This window comes from Lagopus leucura, unplaced genomic scaffold (assembly GCF_019238085.1).
Source record: "Lagopus leucura isolate 7727_CA_CO unplaced genomic scaffold, USGS_WTPT01 Super-Scaffold_702, whole genome shotgun sequence".
Lineage (NCBI taxonomy): Eukaryota > Metazoa > Chordata > Aves > Galliformes > Phasianidae > Lagopus > Lagopus leucura.
This window is the reverse complement of record NW_024962254.1, coordinates 8,456,320-8,481,856: the sequence shown is the minus strand read 5'-3', so window position 1 is coordinate 8,481,856 and position 25,537 is coordinate 8,456,320. Positions and strand designations below refer to the sequence as shown.

Genomic DNA, 25,537 nt, shown 5'->3' with positions numbered 1-25,537 from the left:
TGAGCGTTCTTCTGTTCACAAGAATTTACTTCTACTGTCCTTCTTGTAAATGGTGGCAAAAACTGTTTTGCGGTACATATTGCAGTTGTGTGAAGTGCTTTCCACAAGTGCCTGCATTTGTGGCAGTGGTGGTTTGTAATTGTGTGAGTGCTGCTCTTAACAGGGAATCGCCGAATGTGATGAGCAGTGTGAGCAAAGTGGCCTTGCTTTCTCTTAATACCTACTTACACACAGTTAATCTTCACTTTTAGTTTCTTTATATTAGCAACCAAATCATAGCTGTGTGGGATAGCTCTAAGTTCCCAACCCTGCAGCTTCTGGGCTGTCTTGGCTCAGTGCTTCTGGGGCAAAACAACATAGTGCTTGGGGCAGCACTGAGTGCAGAATTCTCCTGGGGGCCTCAAAGGCTTTTCCTCTTTGCTGAATGATTCCAGTCCTTCAGGCACAGCCCAAGCTCAGTTGTGTGTGTGTGGTTCAGTCGTGATGGCGTTGTTGGAACCTTGAGTGGGTGATCTCATCGAGATGTCATAGTACAGTGAAATATTGAAGTGGACATTTTAAAGATGACAACATAACTCAAGATTGATGGAAACACCTCAGTTGTGAAGGGATTTCTTTCTTTTCCTCTCAAGTCACTCTGGTTGTGTTTCGAATCTTGGCCAAGTGACGCGCTGGATACAAAAACAGCCTTTACAAAAGGTGGTGTAACACTCAGTGTAGTTCATTCTTACCATCTTTTATAGTAATAGCATTCTTTGCAAGCTTTTAGTTTGAAAATACACCTGATTTTACTTTTAAGTGAGTAAAGGCTAAGAATAAATATATACTTGTATCCTGCGAGAGTTTTTGCTCATTACAGCTGTATTTCCAGCCCCATGAAGCAATGCACAGCATACTCTTGCCAACAGCTTATACCCATGTTTACTTGGAAGAAAGATTTTCAACATGCTTAGGGTCATGTGAGCTCCTGCAGCTACTGGAGGAATATGTGCTTGTGTTACACGTGCTACCTGCCTCGTGACAGCACCGCTTCTCGAGTCAGAAAACACATTCATAATACTTCATAATTCTCTCTTTCCACTACAGCCACTAAAACCTCGGTATACAGGCAGTGTGATTAGAGGGAGGGGGGGAAGAAAGTTGAGAGCTGCACTTGTCCAAGTCTGGCATTGGGGGAGCAGCTGCTGCTCTAGGTCTGACCTAACAGCACTGCTGTCATGGCAACTACAAAAAATAATTGCTGCAGCTGTATTACGAGATGTAATCCTTGTGCCAAAGTCAGCGAGTAAACATACAGCTTCACTGGAGGGGTGCATAGCTGAAACACCACAGGTCAATGCATTCATAGAAACTGTAAGTGCATAAGCTGTCATTTCTATTCCTGAGATGCTGCATCTCTTTTTGTAGAGAAATCAGTACTTCTGGGAAGTGGGCTGGGCCCTGCTGGCTGAGCTCCTGCTCTGTACACAGCTGTTCCTGCAGGTGGAGGAGCACCCGTCCCTTTCTTCTGCAAAACACAGAGGTGTGCTTGGCCGTGTTTTCCTGTAGCTCTCTCCCTCCTTTGCTCTGGAGAAAGAGCCCCACAGATCCTGCACCTCTGTGAGCTTTTGTGTTTGTACTGCTGTTCAGCAGCACCACTGAATTTGCAGATCTTGTCTCTCACCTCCTCTCCCAGAGCTTTTGCACACAAGTAGGCAGCTAAGGAGTTCCAAGCCTTAACCCTCCCAGGGTTCTGCATGGTTGACCACTGAGTTTTCTTTATCAGTTGGGAAGTTGTAAAGCACTGGGTAGAGCACCGTGCTTTCCAGATTTGTGCTGTTACTGATGCTTCATTTTCTATTGTGCTTCTAATGCTCATCTGAGAGAAGTCAAACAGTTTGTTGACAAGCAACTGTGAGATCTTTAAAAATAAAAACAAATCAGTTCTTGAGGTTCTACAGCTCTGCTCCTAGCATGGATTTTTCCAGGAACTTCTGTTTGGTGTGGCAGATAACTTCCAACAAAGGAAGTTTGTTGTTACAGCAACAGACGTGGGAGACAGTGAATGTTGTGCACTTGAAGGAGTAATGTTTCTACACTTCTAAACGTCAGGACTGCTTAATCATGCATGTTTGCAAGCACCACCTCAATGTACTGTAACTGGTGGCTCAGAACAAAGCTATGTGCTTTATCAGCTGTTCCCCTCTTGCTTATTCTTATCTCCAGCAGTACAGTTATCTTCACAGAACTGAACTATAAACTGTAAATGTAGAACTGGAACTGAAAAAGAGAAGCCTTTTTCTGCAGAGACACAACAGGAAGTATGTGGTATTTTGTTGTTATTTTTTTGATTCATTTTGTTTCCTAAAGCATTGTGTTTGAAACTTTGTCTTGAAATATGTGAAGGGGTTGTTAGCACCAGGGGTAAAATGTAATGATAGTCCTGCAGTGGGGTCAGCTGTGCTGTGTCCAGACAGAATTTTAAAATGTTCAGCATCTATTTTTATTCCTTGAGCAGATGAATGAATATTAAAGGCTCTGTACTGCGCTCAGCCACGTTGTGATGTGCATTTGTCACAACATCACCTCATCAGTGGCACCGCTGAAGCAGAAGCATCCAACACTGACACCCCAAGTGTTCCTATCTGTGGCCGTGCTGCTGGACCTGAAGGTCAGAGCTGTGCCAGAGGGGCTGCTGGCATTTTCTTTCTTTCTCAGCATTAAGTGCTCTGCACTGCAGACTCTGAGCATGGTGAGAAAATGCCCACAGAAATGTTCTTTGTGAGGTTCTCCGTGCCACCACTGCGACCTTCAGAACGAGATTGAGCTAGCTGCTGCTCAAATACAAGCCTTCCTGATGAGTTTTGTCTTGCTCACTTGGGAAAAAAATTGACATGCTTTTCCTTAAGAGATAAAGCCTATCCTTTGTTGTAGGTCAGCTGCTTTTTCTCTAGGCAAACTGACGTTTGTAAACTGGTCTTTCTTCAACCACTATGGCCTCACTGCTGTTCTTACCATCACCCAAGGTTTGATATTAATGTAAAGAGGCACTTCTTGAAATGTTACACTTCCACGGGAAAGGCATCTCAGAGCTCTTCTTTTGAACTGGGGATAAGCAGAAAGGAAAACGTTTCCTTAGGTATCCCAAGTCACTTAGTTAAAAAAAAAAAGCAACAACAAAAAGAAACACTGAATTCTGATGTCCATTGGTCAAATGTTTCTGTTATGTTGAGATACTTGAGGGCAGCTTAACAAGCAAGAGGGAGAACGACTTCTAAATGGTCCTTTCCTATGAGGAAAGGTTGAGGGAACTGGGCTTGTTTAGCTTGGAGAAGAGAAGGCTGCGGGGAGACCTCAGTGTGGCCTTGCAATATTTGAAGGGAGCGTGTAAACAGGAGGGGGAACGGCTGTTTGTGAGGGTGAACAGTGATAGGACAAAGGGGAATGGTTGTAAACTGTGACAGGGGAGGTTTAGGTTAGATATTAGGAGGAAGTGCTTCACACAGAGGGTGGTGACACACTGGAACAGGCTGCCCAAGGAGGCTGTGGATGCCCCATGCCTGCAGGCATTCAAGGCCAGGCTGGCTGTGGCTCTGGGCAGCCTGGTCTGGTGGTTGGTGACCCTGCACATAGCAGGGGGTTGAAACGTGATGATCATCGTGGGCCTTCTCAACCCAGGCCATTCTGTGATTCTATGATATGATCCTATGATAGTGATAGGACGAGGAATCATTTTAAACTAAAAGAGGGGAGAATTAGGTGAGGTGTTAGGGAGAAATTCTCTACTCAGAGGGCAGTGAGGCCCTGGCACAGGCTGCTCAGACTGGGGTTTGGTGATTTAAAGTAAAACTGCCTGCAATTCTAGTATGTCTAATGCAACTCTTCACTGGAAGGGAAACTGAGCTAAATCTAAATGGATTAAATTTCGTAACCCAAATCTCACTTTGCATCAAACCCTCCAAAATGGAGGGAAGCTGGCAGTGTGCAGAAGGTGGAGAAAAGAAGCAGAAGAACACAGGGACATCTGATTGCCCTCTGTTGGAATCTGTAGCAATCAATAGTTTGAATAGGAAAAGATGATTTCTAAATTGTGCTGTCATACAACTTTATAGCTGACATCAGACATCTGTTAGAATAGATTTTATGCAAACAGAGACTGTGAAGTAGGCTGTATTCTGAGGAGCTTCAGAAGTCAGGGTGGAGGGCAGGGTGGGGATGCTGCTCAGTGGCACCAAAATTGTGTCTAGGGGCTGAGTGTGAGCTCTGCCTCCTTCAGAGTGTGGCTGCTTCTGTCCCTGCAAGGCTTCTCCTCCTCCCAACTCTTCTCTTAGAAATCCTCTTGCTAGGAGGCTGCATTCTTTGTTCCTTTTGCCCCAAGTTATTCCCAGGGGATGGGATTTCAAGCAGTGACAAAGGTTTATTTTTACTGTATTGGAAGAACAAACAGTAGGTTAGAGCTGGAGGAGGATGGATTGACTTGCCAGCCTCCTTACTGTGTATGGGGTTCATCCATGTCCCCTGGAGTGTCCACTTGGACTTAGGGACAGTTGGGATTGGTGAAGCATTTGGGTGCTGCAACAGCTCTTCAAGAGGCTGTTAAGTAGACTTTCCCCAGCAAAACCTTCTGCTAGCAATGTCCATCACGTGTTTAACCACAGGCTTGCTTTGGGCTGCACAGTGCAGGTGGTTAACACTGGGATTTGTTCTGCAGGATGGTAGTGCATTAGAACATCTTTTTGGTCTGACTTCCAGGGCGGGGTTTGTGTCAGATAAAAGCACATGTAAGCTGATGGTGATGACAACAGATCAGTTCTCTGAGAGCTTTAGCAAGTATTTCATGTTGAAAACGTAGCTCTTTTATGTACAGATCCTTTATGTTTGCCTTTCAAATGTAGGCTTTTTAAAAACATCTATTTTCAACGCAGGCAGTGGGAGAGAGTTTTAGGGAATCAAGGACCAATAACTAAATAAACAAAGCAGATTAAAGTCCTTCTTTATGTAATACCCTTTCTGCCATTTGCTCCAATAACAAATAAGAGCTAGCTGGTGCTAGATGGAGGCGTTAGAGCAGCAGATGGTGATCAGGACTCCTGCCATCTATTTTCAGCCACCAGCCCAGGATGGTGGCCTGGTTTTCATTCCCCTGGTCTGACTCACACTGCAGAGCTGCGTTATTTGTGGAGCTGGGATCTTCCCTCCTTCTGGGCCTCTGCTGAGCTACAAACGGAGATGAATCCTGCCCTGTGAGGGGTGCTGGGTGTCATGGCACACTGCTGCGTTGTGCACTGCGCCCCAGTGGCATCTCCTATGAGACATGAGGGTGCAGGAGGTCTGAGCTAACCCTGCAGAGGGTGGAAGCACTCATCTCCAGTCCCTTGAGTGAGGGATTGGTGCACCCTGGGGCCTCACCCTGGAGACTGCTGGCACCCCAAGTGCTGCTGCAGGTGTGGGGTGGCCTTCTCCTTCCTGGCCCCTGCTTTCCAGGTCTGCTTCTCAGTGGAGGGCAGAGCTTGAGAGGGTCCCAAGTTAAATGGAAGGGAATGGGAGACGCTGATCAGGGCAGGGATGGGACTACTTGATTCACACAGACATAGTGCCTGCAGCGTATAATGCTGCTGAGCAGAGGAGTCACCATGAATGGCGTTGCAGAGACCAAAGCCCATGTGGCATTGCCCATCTGAAGCTGCTCAGGTGTCTGAGTGAGAAGTGAGCTGGGCGGAACACTGGAGTGAAGGGCAAGTGGGAAAAAGCCTCACCTCAGGTCTCTCTGGTTTCCTGCCCTTTTCCAGGCATCCATTTGCTGCTGAGTTGCCCCATGGGCTCAGCTTTAGCAGAGGTTGGGTGTGTGACAGAGCCTAGCAAACAAGAACTGCCGCTGCCTTTGGCACAAGGTTATATTGAAATCACACGCTGTCAAAAGCAAATAGTTCTGCTCCATTAGCAGCAATCTGTCCTGGGAACTTGTTATAAATTGTGCTCTTCCTTCTTACAGAGAAAGATTAACAACTCCTGACTGCAGATGGGTACGGACAAACCTTTTCTTTTTGCTCTGCTGTGGGTTGGCAGGCTCCTCTTTGGGTTTTTGTGGTGTGGTGCAGCTTTGTCACTTTCTTTGGCCCATTTCTCCCTGTTTCTCACTGTTTCTTGTCCTTGCTTCATTTGCATGCTGCCTTTCTGACTTACCTCTGACCAACAGTGTTTGTCTTGCAGGACAACTCAGTAGCAACAAAGAGCAGCACTGGATTATTCTGTTTAAACATCAGTTTAAACATCATTGGCATGTGTTTTCCTTACAAAACATCTCAAAAGCAATGGAAGGATGGTTGAGGCCACTGCAGCACACACTTATCCACGTGCCTCAGGCTGCCCATCCCTGGGGCTCCTCCTTCCCCATTGCCCCCCTCAACAGCCCCTGCACTTCTTAAGGGTTTGTCATTTTAGGAGCTAAAATGAAATTAAAAGTGCTGAGCTGAACACACATTTCAACTCGCTGCTTTAGAAGGGTCAAAGAAAACCCAACTCCAAGAATGAAAAAGTGAGTGTTCAGCTTTCATCAAAGCTGCTGGCATCTAGGAAGGCAGTTGGGTCATTGCAAAGTAGACAGATACTCCAAGTGTAATAACATTTAGAATAACACATGCTTACCCAGCGGTCACATTGTATATGAAGTTCATTTCTATTGAGTGAGCACCTTTTCCAGGAATAGAACTCTTTTTCTTTGGCAATTCAGAACTGCACTTCCTTTGATGGAGAGGGCAAACACACAAATAACTTTGTGCTGTGGGCAAATCTGAGCTGACCACAGTCCTCTCCTGTTTGGAGGTGGAAATATCACAGAGAGGGCTGTTCTGGCACACATCTGATGTTTCAGCATGGAGGTGTTGGTTGGACCGGGTCCCCAAGGTTGCACCAGGCCAGTGTGGGCTCACAAGGCAAAGAGGATTCCAAATCGCTGCTCCAGATCCTCTGCCTCCCCCCCAAGCATTACTTTGATAGCTCTGTGGATTAAAGAAATGGGTTTTGCTTTATCCACAGTGGGGAGCCAGCTTAAGAGCTGCACCAGTGCTTCAAGCCCCTCCAGGAGAGCAATTAAAGCCATGGAGTCATGGGCCTGCTTCCAGCCTCAAGTCATTGCTGGCTGCTCCAAGGTGTGCTGCCAGGAGTCAGAGCTGATTCTGCACCTCTGGAAACTGCGTGGATTTAGGAGTCTGGCTCTGAGCACCTCCTGCCCTCATTGCAGGCGCTTGGTGCTGCCCAGGTGGGACTGAGTGGTCCTTAGGCTGTTTCTGCTGTGGCTGTATGACATACCATGATGAATTCTCAACTCCCTTTTCAGTTTTGCTCTGCTGGATGGCCTTGCCTTGTTGCCCATAGCAACATCTGCTTGAAAATAAGAGCTGTGACAAACGGATGGGTTTGCTGGTGGCCATGTGAGAATGGTTGACATTATTAATGATAGCTGTTACTACTACCACTGCTATTTATAGCTGTTGGGGCCATGCAGCAACTATTTTTGCTGGGGATGTAGCAGTGTGTGACTCAAAACAGGGTCACCCAGATGGCATCTCTGCGAGCAGAGCAGCAGTCTGGGGCAAAGGCTCAGCGATCACGGAGGGGCTGATTTCTCTCCTGTTGCCTCAACAACTGCTTTTCTTGGCAGGGAGCTGGTGGAAAGAAGCCTGCAGTGTCAATAGGGAATCCTTTTTTTCCTGGAAAAAAGACATATACACGTCAATGTGTCCAGGAGAGCCAGAGTGGCACATCATCAGGGCTCAGGCTGTGACTCAAAAGGGACAATACTGCTTGGTGCACAAGTCAGAAACGTCTTCAGATGAGCTGAGCTATGCGAAGTGGCTCATGGCTTTGGACATCTTGGTTTCTGGGAGACCCTGGTTGAGCTGTTGAAGACTGCTATGTGCAGATAACCTGTCTTCTCCAGTCCCACAGAATGTTTACGATCGTGGCCCCCTTAGTCCCCTTTCACAAATTACAGCTGGGTTGTGGCATCCATCAATCCTTACTCAGAGGGCACTGATGCCCTGGGGCAGCTGCCCAGAGAGCTGTGGTGCCCCATCCCTGGAGGTGCTCAAGGACAGGTTGGATGGGTCCTGGGCAGCCTGAGCTGGTGGGGAACAACCAGCCCATGGCAGGAGATGGGCCTGGGTGAGCTTTGAGGTTCCTTCCAACTCAGGCCATTCTGTGATTCTGTGATTGCAGCCAGATAAATGGGCACAGAGGCACAAGTGCTGCACAGGCAGGCTGGATCCAGGTGCAGCTCTGGATTCCCAGTTTAACTCATTTGCTCAGGGCTGCCCAGTCAGAGGAGGAGGCACAGCAAAAGCTGGCTTCATTCTTCTTGAGAGCTTGGGGTGCTCCTAAACTTCCATTTTTTCTGCATGCAGTTAAAAAGCAAGTTACTATTGACAATGATGAGCTGACAAGTTCTAATTAACAAATGATAGTTGGTTTCAGAACAAATCATATTTTGAGGGAATGTGCTTAGAGGAGGGGATAGACTTTGGCCTCAGCAGCTTTCAGTTGCGATCATTTTCCTTTTGACTGTTCACCTTTAAGCAATTTAGTCTGTGAAGCTGAGGTTACTCATCCTCAAATGAAGATGCTCATGCTCACCTGTGGCTCTTCCTCTCCCCTCCAGGACACTTAGCAAACATAAGCTGTCAGAAGGCATCACACCAATCCACAGCTTTCTTAGCATTTATATTTTTCAACGCATTTTTCCCAAATCACCTTAAGATCCTTCTGGAGGGGCGCAGAACAGCACCCAAATCTCTGTGGCACCATCTCCTGCTCCACTACCCTGGCACACACCAAGCCCTTGGTGTGCAGGAGAGAGGACCACAGCAGTGTCCACCTGGAGGAGGACGGAGGTGGCCACCACCTGTCCCCAGGTCTGGTGAAAGCAACAGTTCCATTCAAATGTCCCTCTGGTTGTTCCCATCCTGTTGGGGTTACTCATCGTGTTGGCTCCCTGCTGTGGGTTCGAGCTCTGCCATCCTGCACTTGCTCTGGAGGGTCCCAGACAGGAACTGAGGTATTTACAAATGGAAAAACTGCAGAAAAGGAATGTGTTAATTTGGTGTTTTCTTTCTTCAGCACTTGAAACTGCTATATATTTGCCAATCTTCTAATGGACATTGCCAGTATCTATGAATTCGGGATTTTTGTCTTCTAAATTCATCCTGTTTCTATTATTCCACTTTACAGGATTGTTCAGTTCCTCCAAAATGAAATGCTTGCTGGTTGGTTGTTTTTTCCTTTTTTGTTTTGTGTTTTCCTTCAATTATTACATATTTATGTTACCACAAATTCCATTAGCATGTTATTCATTGCACCAGCAGCATTTCCAGAAATATTAAATATAACCCCAGATTCACCTTTGAGGCTCTCCAGTACGTTTCTCCCTTCAAGTTGAGAAAACCTTTCTGAAGCTGAACACTGATATCCCTCTTAGTCCCTGTGCTTCCCATCTCAGTTTCCTCCCACTGGGGACTGTCTTCTTCATTTTAACTGACAATTTCTCATGGGACAGCGTAACAAAAATTTGGCCAAGCCCAGATAGAGTTGACTGACTGCCTCTCCTTTGTCTAGAAAATCAGTTATTCAGGAAAGCTCCCAGAGTTCTTGGGCAAGAATTTCATTTGGCAGACACCATAGACAAACGCAGAAGTAGTTGCCCAAGGCATCTTCCTTGCTTTCTTAAATTACTGTTTTCCAATACCGCTTCTGAAACATCACAGATTAATTTCAGATACTTGCTGTTGGACTTAAAACTCGATGACCTGACTCTTCCCTGTCTCTGGGGTGGAGCTGGTCCAGTTCTTTCAGTTTGTAAGCACTTAGCTCTTTCAGATTTTCATTCCCTTCAGATGTGGTCATTTCCATATCCTGATGTCCCTCATTCATCTTCACTTTGTGCTGGGATTCAAGATCCTTTTTCTTCCCAAAGGCTGACACAAAACAGCCACCTCATTTGAGGGATGGAGTTCAGTATCTTTAAGCTTCACCACATCCTGGGCACACAGAAACCACATTTCTTTGTTCTCTTCTCATTTGTGACTCATGAACGTTTTACTAGTTGTTTTAATTTCCTCTGCAAGATCGAACGCAGCTTGACTTTGGTGATTCTCATGTTACCCCTACACTTCCTGACCTTTAACATAAAATTCTCTTTGCTGGTTAATTAACCCCTTTTTCCATCCACTGCAGGCTTGTGGTTATTCCTAATTTTGTTTTTGTGGTAATTCTTCATTCAATTAAGGCATTAACCTTTCCCCTGAGAGCTTTCCTCTCTTGCCTGGGATATACGATCCATATTGTTGTAAGTTCAGTTGATTTCTCTGAATAATTCCCTTAATTTCTCTAAATTCCCCCTCTGAAATGTTAACTTCTTTTTGATTTGAAGGGAGATGCCTTGAGGGCTCCTGATCCAGGATATTTTCTATGACAAAATAGTTCTGCGAAGTCTTTATCTCTTAGTAAAGCAAGTGCAAGGTGTTGCACTTGAGTTGAGGCAATCCCAGATACAAGTACAAAAAGGGAGAAGAGCTCACTGAGAGCAGCCCTGCAGAGCAGGACTTGGGGATCCTGATGGACAAGATGGACATGAGCCAGCAGTGTGCACTTGCAGCCTGGAGGGCCAGCAGCAACTTGGGCTGCATCAACACAGAAGTTGCAGCAAGGAGAGGGAGAGGTTTGTTCCCCTCTGCTCTGCCCTCATGAGGCCCCATCTGGACACTGTGCCCAGGACACAAGACGTAGAGCTGATGGAGTGAGTCCAGAGGAGCGCCATGAAGATCAGAGGGCTTGTGGACCTCTCCTATGAAGAAAGGGGAGACCAACTTTTTACACAGTTTGATAGAGGCAGGACAAGGAATCACTTTAAACGAAGAAGGGAGGTGTAGGTTAGATGTTAAAAACAAATTCTTTACTCAGAAGGTGATGAGGCCCTGGCACAGCTGCCCACAGAGCTGTGGTGCCCCATGGTGCACCCATGAGGTGCTCAAGGCCAGGTTAGATGGGCCCTGGGCAGCCTGAGCTGGTGGGGGGCAACCAGCCCATGGCGGGGGTGGGGGCTGGGTGGGCTTTGTGGTCCCTTTCAACCCAAACCATTCTGTGACGCTGTGATTCTATGATAAAAGCAAGTAAGAAAATAATTTCCTTTATCAGATATTTCAGGGAAGAAACCAAACTGCTGTGTCCAGGAGTTGCTGCATCTCACAATGGCCAGCAACATGACGATTCATTCAGATCTTCATTAGAGACTTCTGTGCTTGGTGTCATCAGCTGTATGACAACAGCACAGCACTCCCTGTTCTTACCTGCATCTAATGACAGAGGAAAATGCCACCACTACCCTCATGCTGACTTTTTGTGCTCCCATTTCCTTCCTGTCACTGCTGACACCACCTAGATACCTCCTAGACAAGGCATGCAGGATGTTGTTCCTCTCACACAGACTAACGCTCTCACTAGTGCTTATTTCTGAGTCGCCATAAGGTCCACTTAATCTTCTCCACCTCTGCAGCTGAGTTTGTGTCCCAGCCATCATTTCCCACACACTTGCCCAGCCTGACCCCTGCTATTTGCCTGATCTGCAAGCTGCCATGACAAGGACCAGTTCTGCTTGATAAAACCTGCCCCTTTGAAAATGGTTCTGTCGGCTTTCCCTTTCCTCCACCAGGAATCTTCATCAACCTAAGATCCTTACATCATGCTTTGCCTTTAATGAAGCTGTCACCTCGGAGTACCTGTAGGTAATTGGTTGGAATCTGGGTCCCATCCCCCAGCTCAAGGCTACAGATGGTTCCAGTCCAGCTTCCCTCTCCACTCTTGTCTTCTGGCCTCCTCCTTGCCTTTCCTATGTTGTTAAGCTTTGGAGCTCCCTCAGTCTGCAGCAATCAGAGAGTTTAAGGGGCTTTGAGGCTTAAGGAAAGGCTGAATCCTTCCTTCTTGGGGCCTAGGAAGCAAGGTTCTGTCAAAAATCTGCCCCACTGCTGCCACAAGTCAGTCTCTGCTGCTAAGCTGGGCGGAACTCTGTGCCTTGCCAACCTGAGACCAGCTCAGTCCTGTGGCCGGAAACCTCCAGGGACTTTACACACGGGCTGACTGCCCCCATCTTCCCAGTGTTACGGTTCTTTTCACAGCTCTATGACCTCTGCTGGTGAGGGGCCCAGACGCAGGTCGGGAAGGAGCGGCCTGGAAGAGAGCAGGGAGGATCTGATAGGGACATGCTGATAGAAGTGGTTGCTCACACCACCGTGCCCCATGCTGCCCACCACACAACACACAGCCCCTTTGCCCACTCGGTTCATCCTCTTTTCCACAAAGAACTGCCAAGAGAAACCTTCAGTGCAGGGATCCCCCAGAGGGACAGTCCACGTAATTGCGTTTGTTGTGCAACCAAACTCACCGCTCCTTATCCTCCGATAAGCTGCCTTCAAAAAAATGGTAAGGAAAAATTATGCAAAATACCAGATTTGGGCTCTTTAAGAAAAGCAATTGCTGCTGTTGATGGGACGGTTCTCCCTTCCCTGCCCCCTGGGCTCCTGCCAGCAAGCTGGGGAGGAGCTGTGCGTCCCAAACATCTCCTCTGCTTAGGGCTTCAAGTGCATTTTTCACATGGGAAAAAATCTTGTAGTGTAGTGTCCAAAGGGAAAGCTGACGTGCTTTGGGTCAACATTGCCAACTCCGAGCAAATGTTTGCTTTAAGGAGGTGTGTGACATTCCTTTCCAAAACCAAAGGGAACCTGGTCTTCAGGAGCTCTCTTGAATTTTAACCAGTTGAGTGGACGAGGAGGCAAAGAGGACTTCCAAGACTGTGTAGTTAAACAAAAAGTTTTAAATTACCAGCCAATTCCTGTGAGCATACTGCTGTGTTCCCTGCATGCAGAACTCAAGCCAAGCGCTCAGGCCCAGGTGTTCTACCTGGATAGGTGCAAAAGGTGCTGATATGGCCACAGTCCCTGGTCACAGAGGGGTGACAAGTCTGGACAGACAGCTGAAGCCAAAATCAAGCTCTTCTCCTTCAAATGTTTCTTTTCCATTTGCAACAAACTGAGTTTCTTATTCTTTCTCTTACAGTGCCCTCTCCTCTCCTCTCCTCTCCTCTCCTCTCCTCTCCTCTCCTCTCCAGTTACCATTTCATTTATTAAGGATGGGGATTAAGGAGGCCAGTGGGGTGGGTTAGGCTGGGCCAGTGACATCTGGGTAACATAATAAGGAGCTTCCAAAAGCAGAGGCTCACCCAGTGATAAAAAGCCCTGTTGTGGCATGGAGGAGCACTGTGCAGCACCTAATGATGAAGGTGCTTTCAGAATGAACAAGCCAAGGGAGCACCCAACTTCACTCACCCCTCTCTCTCCCACCACTTCATCCCAGAGGGATTTTGCCTGCGTTCATGTGTTAAATTCCAGGCACAGACCCCATTCAGGCGCTGTGCCCTGCTGTCCCACAGGAAGTCTGGCATTCCCACAGGATCACAGGTTCAGACATAGATGGGGACTGAGACAGGCTGGAGTAGTGCAAAATAAAGAAGTACATTAAAAGACATTGCAGCAGAGCAGGTTTGTGCATTGATGTGCTACTCTCCATGCTCCTCAGTGAAGGAATTCTCCCCCAGGCATTCACAGCCCTACACTTTCTGTTCCTGTATATGGATCAGTGCTGAAAAATGCCATTTTTTGTTTATTTGTTTTAAATGTTATTCATATTTCAGCTCTTGGCAACATCCATTTGCTTTAATGGGCAGCGGTAGATTCCCGTGCCAGGTTCTCAGACTCAGCTGCTACTTTTCACTCCACTTCTTCAGCTAAGGCAGAGATGCTCCTTGCGCACCCCCCAGCATGAAGGCACAGACCTTCAGTTCTGCTTGGATATTCCTCTGCCCTACAGCAGCGTGGATGTGCTGCCCTGCTTTAAACCAGCGCTGGCTGAGGACCAAGAAGGGCCACGCAGGGTTACCCCGGAAAATATGTGCTCTGCTATTTTATTCATCTGGAGCTGAAGTGGTTGGTATGAAAGAAAACACCCCGTGGGGCTTCATGCCTCGAGTCAATGGATTCCTGCTCCTTTTATAGCTCAGGAATGCCAGCGAGCTCGGTTGGTGTTTCAGGGCTGTGAAGGCACAGCTTACAGTCTGGATAACCATTAATCACAGCAGCACAGTGACAGCTGTGCACCTTCTGCTGTGCACCTTCTGCTGTGCACCTTCTGCTGTGCACCTTCTGCTGTGCTTTCAGATGTGGGCAAGGATGAGTGCTTCCCAGCCAACTGAGATCTCTGTCCTAAAAGCAACAGAGCACAAGGAGATGGGCTTCAGAGTCTGTGGGTAAAGGGTCTCAGCTCCCCACAGGCCTCTGCTATCCCACGGCAGTGCTGTGCATTTTCTGGGTAGGCAATCCATCAGAGTACCCCTGTCAGAGGGTGCTGAGAGCCCCCAGCAGGATGCTCAGAGCCCAGCTTCACAGGTTGGGCTGCATCCAGCTCCCAGATTCGGGACACCTGGCAACGACCATCCTCCCAGCAAGGGATGTTTATGCTTGGAGTGTTTCTACCATGGTGCTGACAGCGCTGGCGGTGCTAGCACAAACCTCGGTGGGTGATGTGCTCCGTCAAGTCCAGCTCAGAGCTATTTAAAGACACGAGGAATCAGAGCTTCTCAAGAATGCAGCTCACCGGTGGTTGGACGTTTGTTCCATTACAGCATGGGAGGAGAAAGCCTCTATCCCAGCAACCGACCAGAAGAGGAGACACGTTGTAGCTGTGCAGCATGCTGAATCCAAGTGGATCATGAAAAGATCTCCTCATTTGGGGCTGGATTGCTCTTGATTTCTGAATGCTTCTAAATAGTGATTCTGTTGATGGCTTTAGCTCTTCCGAGTTCTGTCCCTGTCTGTGCTAAGATGCTGCCCCTCGCTTACTTCTGGGAAGCCTCAGTCATTAGTGACTTTGACATTTCAACAGATCACCTCTGGAAGTTTGCTTTGTTGCACTATTTTTTCCAGAGGGTAATATGCAAAATGTACTTAACCTGCAGCCTTAACCTGTTACCGAGGTGAAGGCACAATGCAAAAACGGGATGAACCATTACAGCTACATACCTGAGTGCAGCTGGTGTTGAGGCTTTTCCCACCCCAATTCTGCTGTTGCCTCCATTGGTTTTTTTTCTTTTTTCTTCAATGAGAAAACAAAGAAAAGAAGCTCTGAATAAAAGGAGCTAACTCCCCAGCCTTGCTGCTCAATCCTGACTCAAAGAAAGATGAAAAGCCAAAATCTAAGCAACCATAGATTTCTATTCTTGGTAGTAAAAGGCCATCACAAGTACCCAGATATAGGAGGATTTTAGGTATCTTTCCCACATCGATCCAATGCCTGTCAAGCAAAGAAGTCCCAGACTCACAGGAATAATGAAAAAAAACCTACAAACAATGGGAGTGCTATGCTTAATGGGAATATCTTAATGGGAATATAGGGCCAAAGTATATTCTGATGCTCACCAAAGCACCTTGACATTCCAGCTTGATTTCCTTCAGGTAAAGCTGATCTGACTAAAACCATCTTAGGCTTGGCAAAGCTCTCTGCTTTACAGACCTGCTGACTCGGTGCCCACACACCACTGGTGCCAACAGCCATGGAAAACAAAGGAGGTGCAGCCTATGGTCAGCCAGGTCTGACCACTTAGCACACTGGGTGAACTGTTTACAAATTCCTTTCTTCTTAGGGACCAAATATATTCACGTTGGAAAAGTGAAGAAAGAAACACGTTTATACATTTATTATATACAATATTAAGGCACGAGTTTAAACAGCAAAGAATTGGAAATCTTTGGCTGACCAACAGTATCTATATTTGCTGTGGGTGACACGTAATGCTGCTCGTTTACCCACCTATGTACAAACGACCCTCCAGCTGTACAACACTGTACACCAACTCCTCTATACAACCAACAACAATAAAAGAATGACAGTATTTTACAACGAGTTCCCAACATTGCCTGGAACGGCTACAGCACCATTTCCCAAACCACCATTCAGTTCCAGGAGCTGGGAAACCCAGCAGGAAGGCAGCAGTGCTCCATGCAAACTATTCATGGTTGGTCTGCGGGGCAGCACTGGCTGTGAGCACACCTTTGATGGCACGCCCAGCTGCCTGCCTCTACAGAAGTCATTAAGCAGTTCCATCCAAAGAAATAATACAGCCAGTAATGACGTGCTGTGGGACTCCCAAGCAGCTGGGTATCCTTATTTCTTGGAGCAAAATGATGGCACATTTACTGTCATTTTCCTGCTATCCCCTCGCTTTGCCATCCTCCTGGCCCAGTCCCAGCTGGGCAGCGCTGGCATGCGTGGGGTTGGGAGGTGCCCACCTGCAGCCAGCCACAGCCACACGCAGGCCCGGCCTTTCCTTACGACCTTTAAATTAACTTTAGAGGAAAAATAAAATTATTTCACAAGGCATATATTAAGCGGCACAGCATCTTCAAAGGAGTTTTACACATTTGGTTTTGCAAAGCTGCTACTACTTGAAACACACAGCTCTCCTGACGGCACGACCCACCTAGCACTGCTGCGTTAACAAGTGCAAAAACCAGAAGGAAGGCAACACCAACACATCTGACTACACACACACTCAGGTAAGTGCATGGACTCAGCATAGCAATTTTGTTTTACAACGAAGGTATCTCACAGCCATGGGGCTCCAGCACCTGCAGCCTTTGGGGTTGCAAGGACTTCAGTTTTCAGCAAAAGTACAGGGTAAAGTGCCTGATGTTCTCTCAGTGTTTCTCCTCCTCTTGATGCCTACAGGAAGGGAGAGCCTTGAGCCAGTCCTGCACACACGTGTATCCAGGAGCACCCATTGCTTTTCCACTCTACACAACTTGGCATAAAATCCCACCACCCTTTTGCCAAAGCTGAATTCTTCCTGATGCCATAGGGGCACACTAGAAGATTTGGGAAGAGAAAAGCCAATAGAAAAATAGCCTGGAGAGGAAAAATTCCCTACCAGCTTTTTTTTTCCCCTACTAGGAAACAGAAGATATGTTTTGAGTAACATTGCTGTGAGCTGGCTGTCTTACAGACAGATGCTACCTCCTACAGAAACCAAGGGCTTAGCTAAAAATCAGAAACGTTTTGTCTTGGGTGAAGCAGGCTGAAAAGAGCCCACAGCTCAGCACACAACAGGTGATGCTCACGCACTGCTTTGCAGTTAAACATTCCAGGTTCAGTCCTGCACCTCTTAATGCAGAGTCCCACGTCAACCCAAAAGGCAGGTCTGTTTGCACAGGGAATGTGAGACTGAAAATAAGGAACTGTTCTTGTCCTGTCTGCAGACACTGCACAGTAAGAAGTATCTTCTGACCTCACATGCAAGCTTGGCTTAGTTCACTGAAATAACCGCAGAAGGCATCAGTGGTTTCTGTTTTCTTCCCATCTCTCCCGTGTAAACAGCCCTGAAGAGTTCCTTGGGCTACACTCTGTTACAGTTTTGTGCTCAGATTCTCACTTGCTGAAACCTATGTGTTGCATCTGGCTCTGCGTTGGGGCAGCAGAAGATGCACTGAGGCACCTCACCTCCTCCATCTCTGCCCTGCACAGCCCTGTGGTGGAACTGGCTGGATCCTCCTCTGACTTTCCTTCCTGAAACTTTCCCAATGTTGCAAAAGGGAACAGCAGGGTAATATCCCTCCTTCACGTTCTTCCTCTGTGGAAATTCCAATGAGCAACTGCTCCTATCAAAAAACAGAAGTCTCAGCAGACTCGGAGTTTGCAAGACACGAATATTTGCACTGTAATCCGGCTCCAAGAGTAATACTTGCCTGGCCAGGCAGAAGCACCTGACCTGCATGTCAGGAAAACCACACCACACCACTTCAAATGAATACTTACAAGAACCTGCCGTGTACATCCACACACCAATAATTCACTAAAATCCAGCAGTGAATACTTTTGAGAAAGGAATCAATACTGAGGAAGATGCAAGTTTCTCCAATTATTGTCAGATGCTCTGCTGGCCTCAGAAAAGCCAGGATTTGGCTCCTGTCCTGGCTGCAGAGGCAGCAAAACAGAAGCACCCTGTGCACCCAGTCTGTAATCTTCCTTCTCCACCAGAAAATGCAGTTTCCTCTTTCCTCAATGACCATCTTCTCGGGCCACCTTCGGTTTTCAAAGTCCCCTTCCACTCAGAAAGTCCTGAACACTCATCTCATCTCATCTCTCCTCTTGGGTCCTCTTTATCTCTCGCCCGGTCCCAAGTCTCTGTGTAACAGACTCAAGCTTCAATTCAGGCACAAACTTTCTCCTTCCTTCTTCAAATTCTCAGAGTCAGTTTTTAAGGTTGGCACACCAACAATGTCCTTGGACGTGGATGTATGCCCACAAAAGCCCAGACACCATCCTCTGCTCAGATGAGGACTTCCATCATATCTGTATCTGGAAATTCAGGCTTGTGGAGCAAGCTGCTCACCCTGCCTTTGCTGTCGGGCAGCTTTCCGTGGCTGGAGTTCTCTGCAATGGAAACAAGGCAAAGTCAGTCTTCAGCTCAAATCCAGTAACGAATTGCCCGAAGTAAATACAAGACCTTTTTTTTTTTTATTTTCCAAGGGAGAGGTACAACTGTGTGGCCTAAAGACTGAAGGCCAACTGGAGGGCAAGAGTCCCATAAGCCTCCCTGCACGAGGAAGGCCACAGTAACCCAAAGTTTCAAGCAGTTAAGGTATTCAGCCTCACTAGTGGCAAATAGGAAGTTTCTAGGGGGAGATTTGCTTTTAAGTAGAAAAAAGTATAAGAAACTGACTTTTTCAAAACTGCATCTGCAAAATATGTCTCTCCTTGATAAGGCTGCATGCCAGCAGTTTCCATATTCCAAGAATAACTGAAGTTGTATTTCTTTACAGAAAAACCCAAACCGTAACAACAAAACATTCTCCATTTTACTTTTTAGCCATATGTTTCTTTTAAAAACCAGGTGGTGCTTTCACTAACCATGGTTTAACCATTGGTCTGTATCCTCATTCGCATGAATGACGACATTTGTCACCCTGAGGTATCTCGGGGAACAAGCCAACAGGTCAGGGGAGCTGACACTCCATCGCTGGCCCTGCTGCCCCCAGGTGTGCTCCTGCCAGCACTCACCCAGTTTCTCCCCGGCTGGCCGTGCCCCCGCGGGCCGTGGTACCGGGCTGTGTGTCGGGGTGGTGCCCAGCCGGCCACGGCCGGGGAAGGAGGCGGTGGCGGGCCAGAAGAGCTCGGTGTTTTTGTCGGTCTGGGTGCTGTTGTCCTTGCTGCCCGTCTTCACGTGGGAGGCTGCTGGTGCCGGCACGGGTGCACATGACAAGGAGGGCAGAGGGGGAGGCAGCGTGGGGCCCGGCGGGTGCTCGTGGTGCTCCTTCCCCAGGAGCAGCCCTGAAAACACACCGAGCGCAGCCATATCCAGCTCAGTCAGAGGTACTGCCCCATACTCACCCCGGAGCTACAACCCCCTTTTGCACACCCATCCCAGCCGTACCCTGGGGCAGGCACACACACCTTCACACTCCCATTGCACACGGCATCAAATGCATAGTAAGATGAGAGGTAACAGCCTATAGTTGCGCTGGGGAGGTTCAGGTGGGGTATGAGGAAACACTTCTTCTCAGAAGGAGTGGTGAGGCACTGGCACAAGCTGCCCAGGGGGATGGTGCAGCCACCATCCCTGGAGGTGTTCAGGAACTGTGAGATGTGGCACCGAAGGATGTAGTGAGTGGGCATAGTGGGGGTGGGCTGGGGTTGATCTCAGAAGTCTTTTCCATCCTTAACAATTTTATGATTCTCTGAAGCAATGGACTAGCCAAAGCTTAACCAAAACCACAACTCACCTATGCTTCCCTTCCAGATCTTCTCCTCTTTCTTCTCCTCAGTGATCTGGTTGTTGGTGAGCGAGGTCTGGCGTGAGTGTGTGCCCGCAGAAGCAGCAATGGAGGGCACGGAGCGAGCGGGTCGCAGGCTGGCACTGTCGGCTTTGCCGGGATCCTTCCGTGAGCGCTGCTGAAGGACCTTGATCATGGCATCCTTCTCGATTATTTTTGCATGGAGATTCTTTATTCTGCCAAAATACAAATGTTGTGCTTACAGGGCTGGAAAACAAGTTTATATGGGCAGCAATCTGCAGCCAAGGGTAGCAGGACCGCTCCCCAGGTACATGCCCTGCTGCTCTGTCATCTCTGCTTTTACGTGACCCGGATGAGGAAGCTCCCTGCAGGGCTTCTAAGGGATAACTATGCAGCCTGAAACAGGGAGCATTTCTGGCTATTAACCCCAAACAGGTTTATTTTGCATGGTTAGATGAAATCACCTATTGCTGTGGCTTTACCAACACAGGAGAAGCAATGGGAGCAATATCCTGACTGCTGTGGATTGCTACCTTCACTGAAATAACACAAAAACACAAGCAACATTCCCCCACTGCCACCAAATCCGAAATCCCTCCCAGCTTGGCAGACTGCCACAGGGAGGAGTTTGCCTCAGCATTATCTGAATGAAAATCCTGAGTTAACCTCGTAATTCAGGTCTGTTGGCAGCTGGAGGAAAGATTTGTTGCTAAAGTGATGGAAGGAGTTCCCTTTGGTGCCTATGGCAGCTGGGCTGGGCTCCCGGATCCCACTTAAGCCCTGCAGAAACCATCTGTTTGTGGTGTGCAAAGCTGGGACCCCAAAGACCATAGAAAAAGTTATCTGAAAATTGTCTCCGGGAATTATTAACAACTAATCCTACTGTATCTTTGCTGATGTACAACATACGGTCAAATCAACTACGTTCTGTGGAGCAGTGAAAGCTGAAACGCCACATCTGAAAAACTTACACATGCAAGGGAGACAGACAGTAAGATGCCTTTAGTTTTCATAGTCAGATGTCTAATTTGCAATGAAAACACAAAATCCTAATCCATTCTTCATGAAGTCATTGGCAAAACTATTGCTTCGCTAGAAGCAGGGGTAGCTTGCATGTGTGAGTGGAAAACAGAAATCAAATCCAGTAGAAACAATCATCTGCACTTTCCATAAGCAACACATACACTGTTTAATAGAACTGTCTGCAGACTTGTCATTTTGTGGGAAAGACAAAAACGGAGCATGGATTTCAAGTGATTTTTCATTAAAAACCTAGAGACATCCCCAAGCACTCCCAAGGGATCCTTACTCATCAGCAGACCACTTTTCTCCAAAGAACAGCTGGGATGACAAGTGCAGCCCCATGCTCTAGCACCCATGTATCTACACAGCCATGTTTCCACTGGTGTGCTGAAAATGGAGAAGTGCCATTGAACATTACCTGTATCCAAAGAAGTGTATGCTATATGTTCTTCTACTGCTGGTAAATATATATATATATATATATATTTAGAGGTGTTTGGGGGACTAAGTTTTGCAGGCTTATTGCTAAATGCCATGTGAATGCCACTCAACATGGACGTGCACAACTGAGTGTATCCGGAAAGAGCAACAAGCAGGCAACTAAGGAGAGCAGATGCTCTACTTGCTGATTATGTAGGAGTGGGATTACAACTTCAGCTTTTACAAAGAGATGCTCTTGTTTCCAGAGGGGGATTTTCAGTGAGATTAGGCAAGTATTTAGCTTCCTTGCATGCCAACCTACTTTTAATATTGGAACAACCTCAATTTTTCAAGAAGGTCGGTTTGGATGCAAGGCTTTGGTGCAAGTAGAGGAAGTTATCTAAGGACAGCAAGGAACCAAAGTGCATCCTGATCCCCCTTCCCAACACCTCACCCCACCACCCAAGGGAAGGAGCCCGGTGGGGTGACTCCAGTCCCAGCCCCACAGCAGTTCCTTACGTGTACTCCATGTCCTGGCAGCGCCGGTTGGCCTGCACAATTTCCTCCTCCTCCTGCCAGCCCCGTGCCTCCAGTGTGCTCTCGCCATAGCTGCCGTTGTGTGAGTGGCTGGGGGCCGAGGTGTCCCTGGCAAAGTGATGGGACACAGTCAGTTGGGCCCCATGGACTTTGAGGATGGGTTTTACAAGAGAGGTTGGTGCTTGCAAAAAAAACCTAAGCCAAATCTCACGTTTGAAGAGTAATGATTGACTGTTGAAATGGATGGCTATTGGTTGTCTTGCTGTGGTGCACCCTTGGATCTGGGTTAGTCGTTAACGGTGTTAATAATTAGGACCAATGCTAAAATCACAGCTGAGCCCTGTGAGATTAACAGCCATCCTGCAGGATGAGGTGAGACATCAAGAGGACTGACTCACCCACCAGGGAAACAGTCCCAGAGTCACCAAGGCTGCACCATGAATGAGAAACAAAACTGCATGCTTAGGAAAGTGAAAAACAGAGGAAGTGCTGTCCAGAAGCACAAAAGGAATGCACTGTACTGAGATCAGCACACAGCCATATTTAACAAGGCAGATCTCATCTTAGGATGTATTCGGGGGATTTGGCTCTAAAGAAACAGGGGTGAGACATTAATTATCCTGACCCATCATTGTCGGAGACTTTGCTGCAACACATTGTGTGCTTTGGGGCACCACACTTTGACACAGACAAACTGGAGACTACCCAAACAAAAGCACTGGGAATGGGAAGGGGTTCCTACAGGACGCATGAGGGATGGCTGGAGGAAGCGGCTTTAGTTCAGGCCAGGAAGATACACCAAAGAATGTGTGTCTTCCAACATTTAAAAGGCTGTTATAACGCTGCCAGTGACCTGTTATTCATCTTGCACACCTGAGAAGGACAAGAATAAATTGAAGCAATCTGCAGCCAAGAGGTTTAGTTTAATGTTAGGAGAACTTTTTTAATTTGAAGCTTAATGAGGCAGTGAAACAGAAGACTTAGGCCACAACGCTTCCCTTGTTACAGGTTTTAAAATGAGGTTATAGAAACAGCAGCAGAATGTGGGCTGGATGCAGCTGATACCAGTAGCTCCAGCTGTGTGCTGTGCATAACCTGTGAATAACCTCACCAGTGCTGAGTAATTTGGCATCCTTAGCTTGGTGCCTGAGTTTGGTAAACTTTTGGACATGACCAAAAGGGTAAATTCTGTCTTTAACCAAACTGTATTTCAGAGGTGTCACCTCACTGAGAGATGTATTAACTCTGCTGGAGAAACAGCATGGAAAGGCAAAGCAAAATCCAGCCTTGGGGAAATACCCATTCCTTATTCCTCCCCCACACTTTCTGCTGCAAATAGAGCTGCCTGCTCACAGCAACACCATCTCACCTCTCCGTTGCAGCCGTGGCTGCAGCATTCATGGCAAAGTGCCTAATGGTGCTCTCCTCCAGGTACTTCTGCTCCCACTTGGTCATGTCGGCTTCCAGGGCCAGGATCCGCTCCTCCTTCTCCCTCACCAGCTCCATCAGTGCCGGCGCATTGTACTCGGGGAGGCTGCTGGGCTGGAAGCTGCCCTGCCTCTGCCGGAGCAAACAGCCACAGGTCATAGAATCACAGGATATCCCAAGTTGGAAGGGACCCGTAAGCATCATCGAGTCAACTCCTGACTCCACACAGCACCATTCAAACAGGACAGGACCACCACCTGACAAGCACAGGAGCTACCAGCCCTCATTCTCCATATGGACAGCTCAGCCTTGCATTAGCACATCGCCACAGGGGCTATGTTGAGCCACCTGCACAAGATATTGGATTGCAGGAGTCTGGGCAGGCTGCCAGGCTGCCAGATCCCTCGATGCACAGGGATTCTGTGGGATGCACCAAACCAAGGCAAAAAGGAATAAAGCTTTAAAACATATTCTTCTTGCCTGCCTCTGCTGGTACATCCCAGTCTAGCAGTCCCTGGAGATGCTTTGTGAGGGCAGCAGGAGACTTTCCACCCACATGGGCAGAAGATCCCCAGAGGCTGTGAGGTGGTTCCCACAGGAGGCAGACATGCAGCCATGAATGTGGAAGAGCACTCTGGATTTATTCTGATCTACACAGGTTTATTTTGCTCTGTTACAGGCACTTAACTACAGCACCCAAGCTGCAAGTAAAGCTGCCCTGAGCTCCTTGGTGGAGATGGGGCAGAAGAGAAAGCTCTGGGAAGATGTCATTATGGCCTTCCAGTACTTATAAACGGGAGCAGGAGTGACTTTTTACATGGTCTGATAGTAGTATGACAAGGGAGAATGGCTTGAAACTAAAAGAGAGGAAATGTAGGTTGGATGTTAGGAAAAAAAATCTTTATTCAGATGATGGTGAGCCAGAGAAGCAATGGTGCCCCATCCCTGGAGGTGCTCAAGGCCAGGCTGGATGGGCTCTGGGCAGCCTGAGCTGGTGGGGAGCAACCAGCCCATGGCAGGGGTTGGAACTGGATGAGCTTTAAGGTCCTTTCCAACCCAAACCATTCTATGATTCAGTGATAAGATCCAGCTCAGAGGCTGGGTGGAATGAGCCCATACTGGGAGGATGGGCACAAAGCTCTGTCAGAAGTCAGTATAAATAAATGGTGAGGTTTTTTTAATAAAAAAGCAATTTGTTACAGTTCACAGTGTACAATACTATGCTAAGGGGAAAATCATCTTCAGCTCTTCCTTCTAGACATTTATCTCCTGGTTACAGAAAAGAAGAGACAGCAGAGCAAGACTGCAGCTTTTGGCTTGATGCAGTAATGACATGTTTGGAAGATACTTTCTGGAATAGTGCAGTAGGGAATAACCCTTAGGAGCAACTGCTGCAACCACTCCTGCAAACCAGCCAGTGCACTCAGATACTGTCAGACCCCCGGCAGGAAGGCAATGTTTTGGAAGTACAGTTATGGGCTGTAAAACAGAGCCCTGCGGTGCTTCACTCGCAGTCAAAACATCTGCCAGCCCTGCATGCTCAGCCTGCAACTCCAAGTCAAAAGGATATTTTTTTGGTCAATGACATGATATTTTTTTGTCAAGACAATGACAATATGCTGTTTGGACTCGCTTGGGTCAGGGAGCAGAAGAGACTGGCTCACTGTCTCCTTGCATACCACATCTCTTCTTGCTGGTGAAGAGGAGAAAAAAGCTCTTTTCCTCTGTGTTGAGAAACAATTTCAGTAGATGTAACTCTGCTAACAGAGACAGATCTGACTGAAAACACTGGGGCATCATTGCAAGCACCATGATTTGTTGTAATGCTGTGTGTCTCATAAGGCCAGAAGTATAAAAATATCCCAAAGTCTCCCCATCAATACTGATAAGAGATGTGAAGTCAAAGAATCTTTGTTCTTCAAATTCTTTAAAGAGGACTGGTGTAGGCATGCAGGAGCTATGGCAACCTAAAATGCAGTTGCTAATTGCAGTTCCAAAAAAAAACACAAAGAAGGCAAGTTACAGAGGCATTTTTCTGACAAAATCATAGACACAGCCAGAACTCCCGCAGCAAGGACTTGGGTGGGAGTCCATCCCAGTTACCTAATCTATCCATTTGTCCTTCTGTCCCAGCCAACAAAGCCTTTTCTAGTTCCACACAGAATCATAGAATGGCCAGGGTTGGAAGGGACCTCAAGGATCATGAATCTCCAATCCCCCTGCCACATGCAGGGCCACCAACCTCCACATTTAAAACCAGACCA

General features: G+C 47.5%; 1 protein-coding gene across 3 annotated transcripts in view; it reads right to left on the bottom strand.

Annotated features, from left to right (window-relative positions):
- Positions 1-15,749: 15,749 nt before the first annotated feature.
- Positions 15,750-25,537, bottom strand: part of AMOTL1 (angiomotin like 1) — a 54,352-nt gene continuing 44,564 nt past the window's right edge. For all 3 annotated transcript variants that reach the window (XM_042862517.1, XM_042862518.1, XM_042862516.1), the window contains 5 exons: positions 23,215-23,405; positions 21,828-21,953; positions 19,854-20,080; positions 19,132-19,401; positions 15,750-18,504 (listed from right to left, as the gene is read on the bottom strand). In XM_042862517.1, the coding sequence (XP_042718451.1) occupies positions 18,401-18,504; positions 19,132-19,401; positions 19,854-20,080; positions 21,828-21,953; positions 23,215-23,405 (918 nt within the window). In that variant the 3' untranslated portion in view covers positions 15,750-18,400. The remainder of the gene's footprint in view (positions 18,505-19,131; positions 19,402-19,853; positions 20,081-21,827; positions 21,954-23,214; positions 23,406-25,537) is intronic.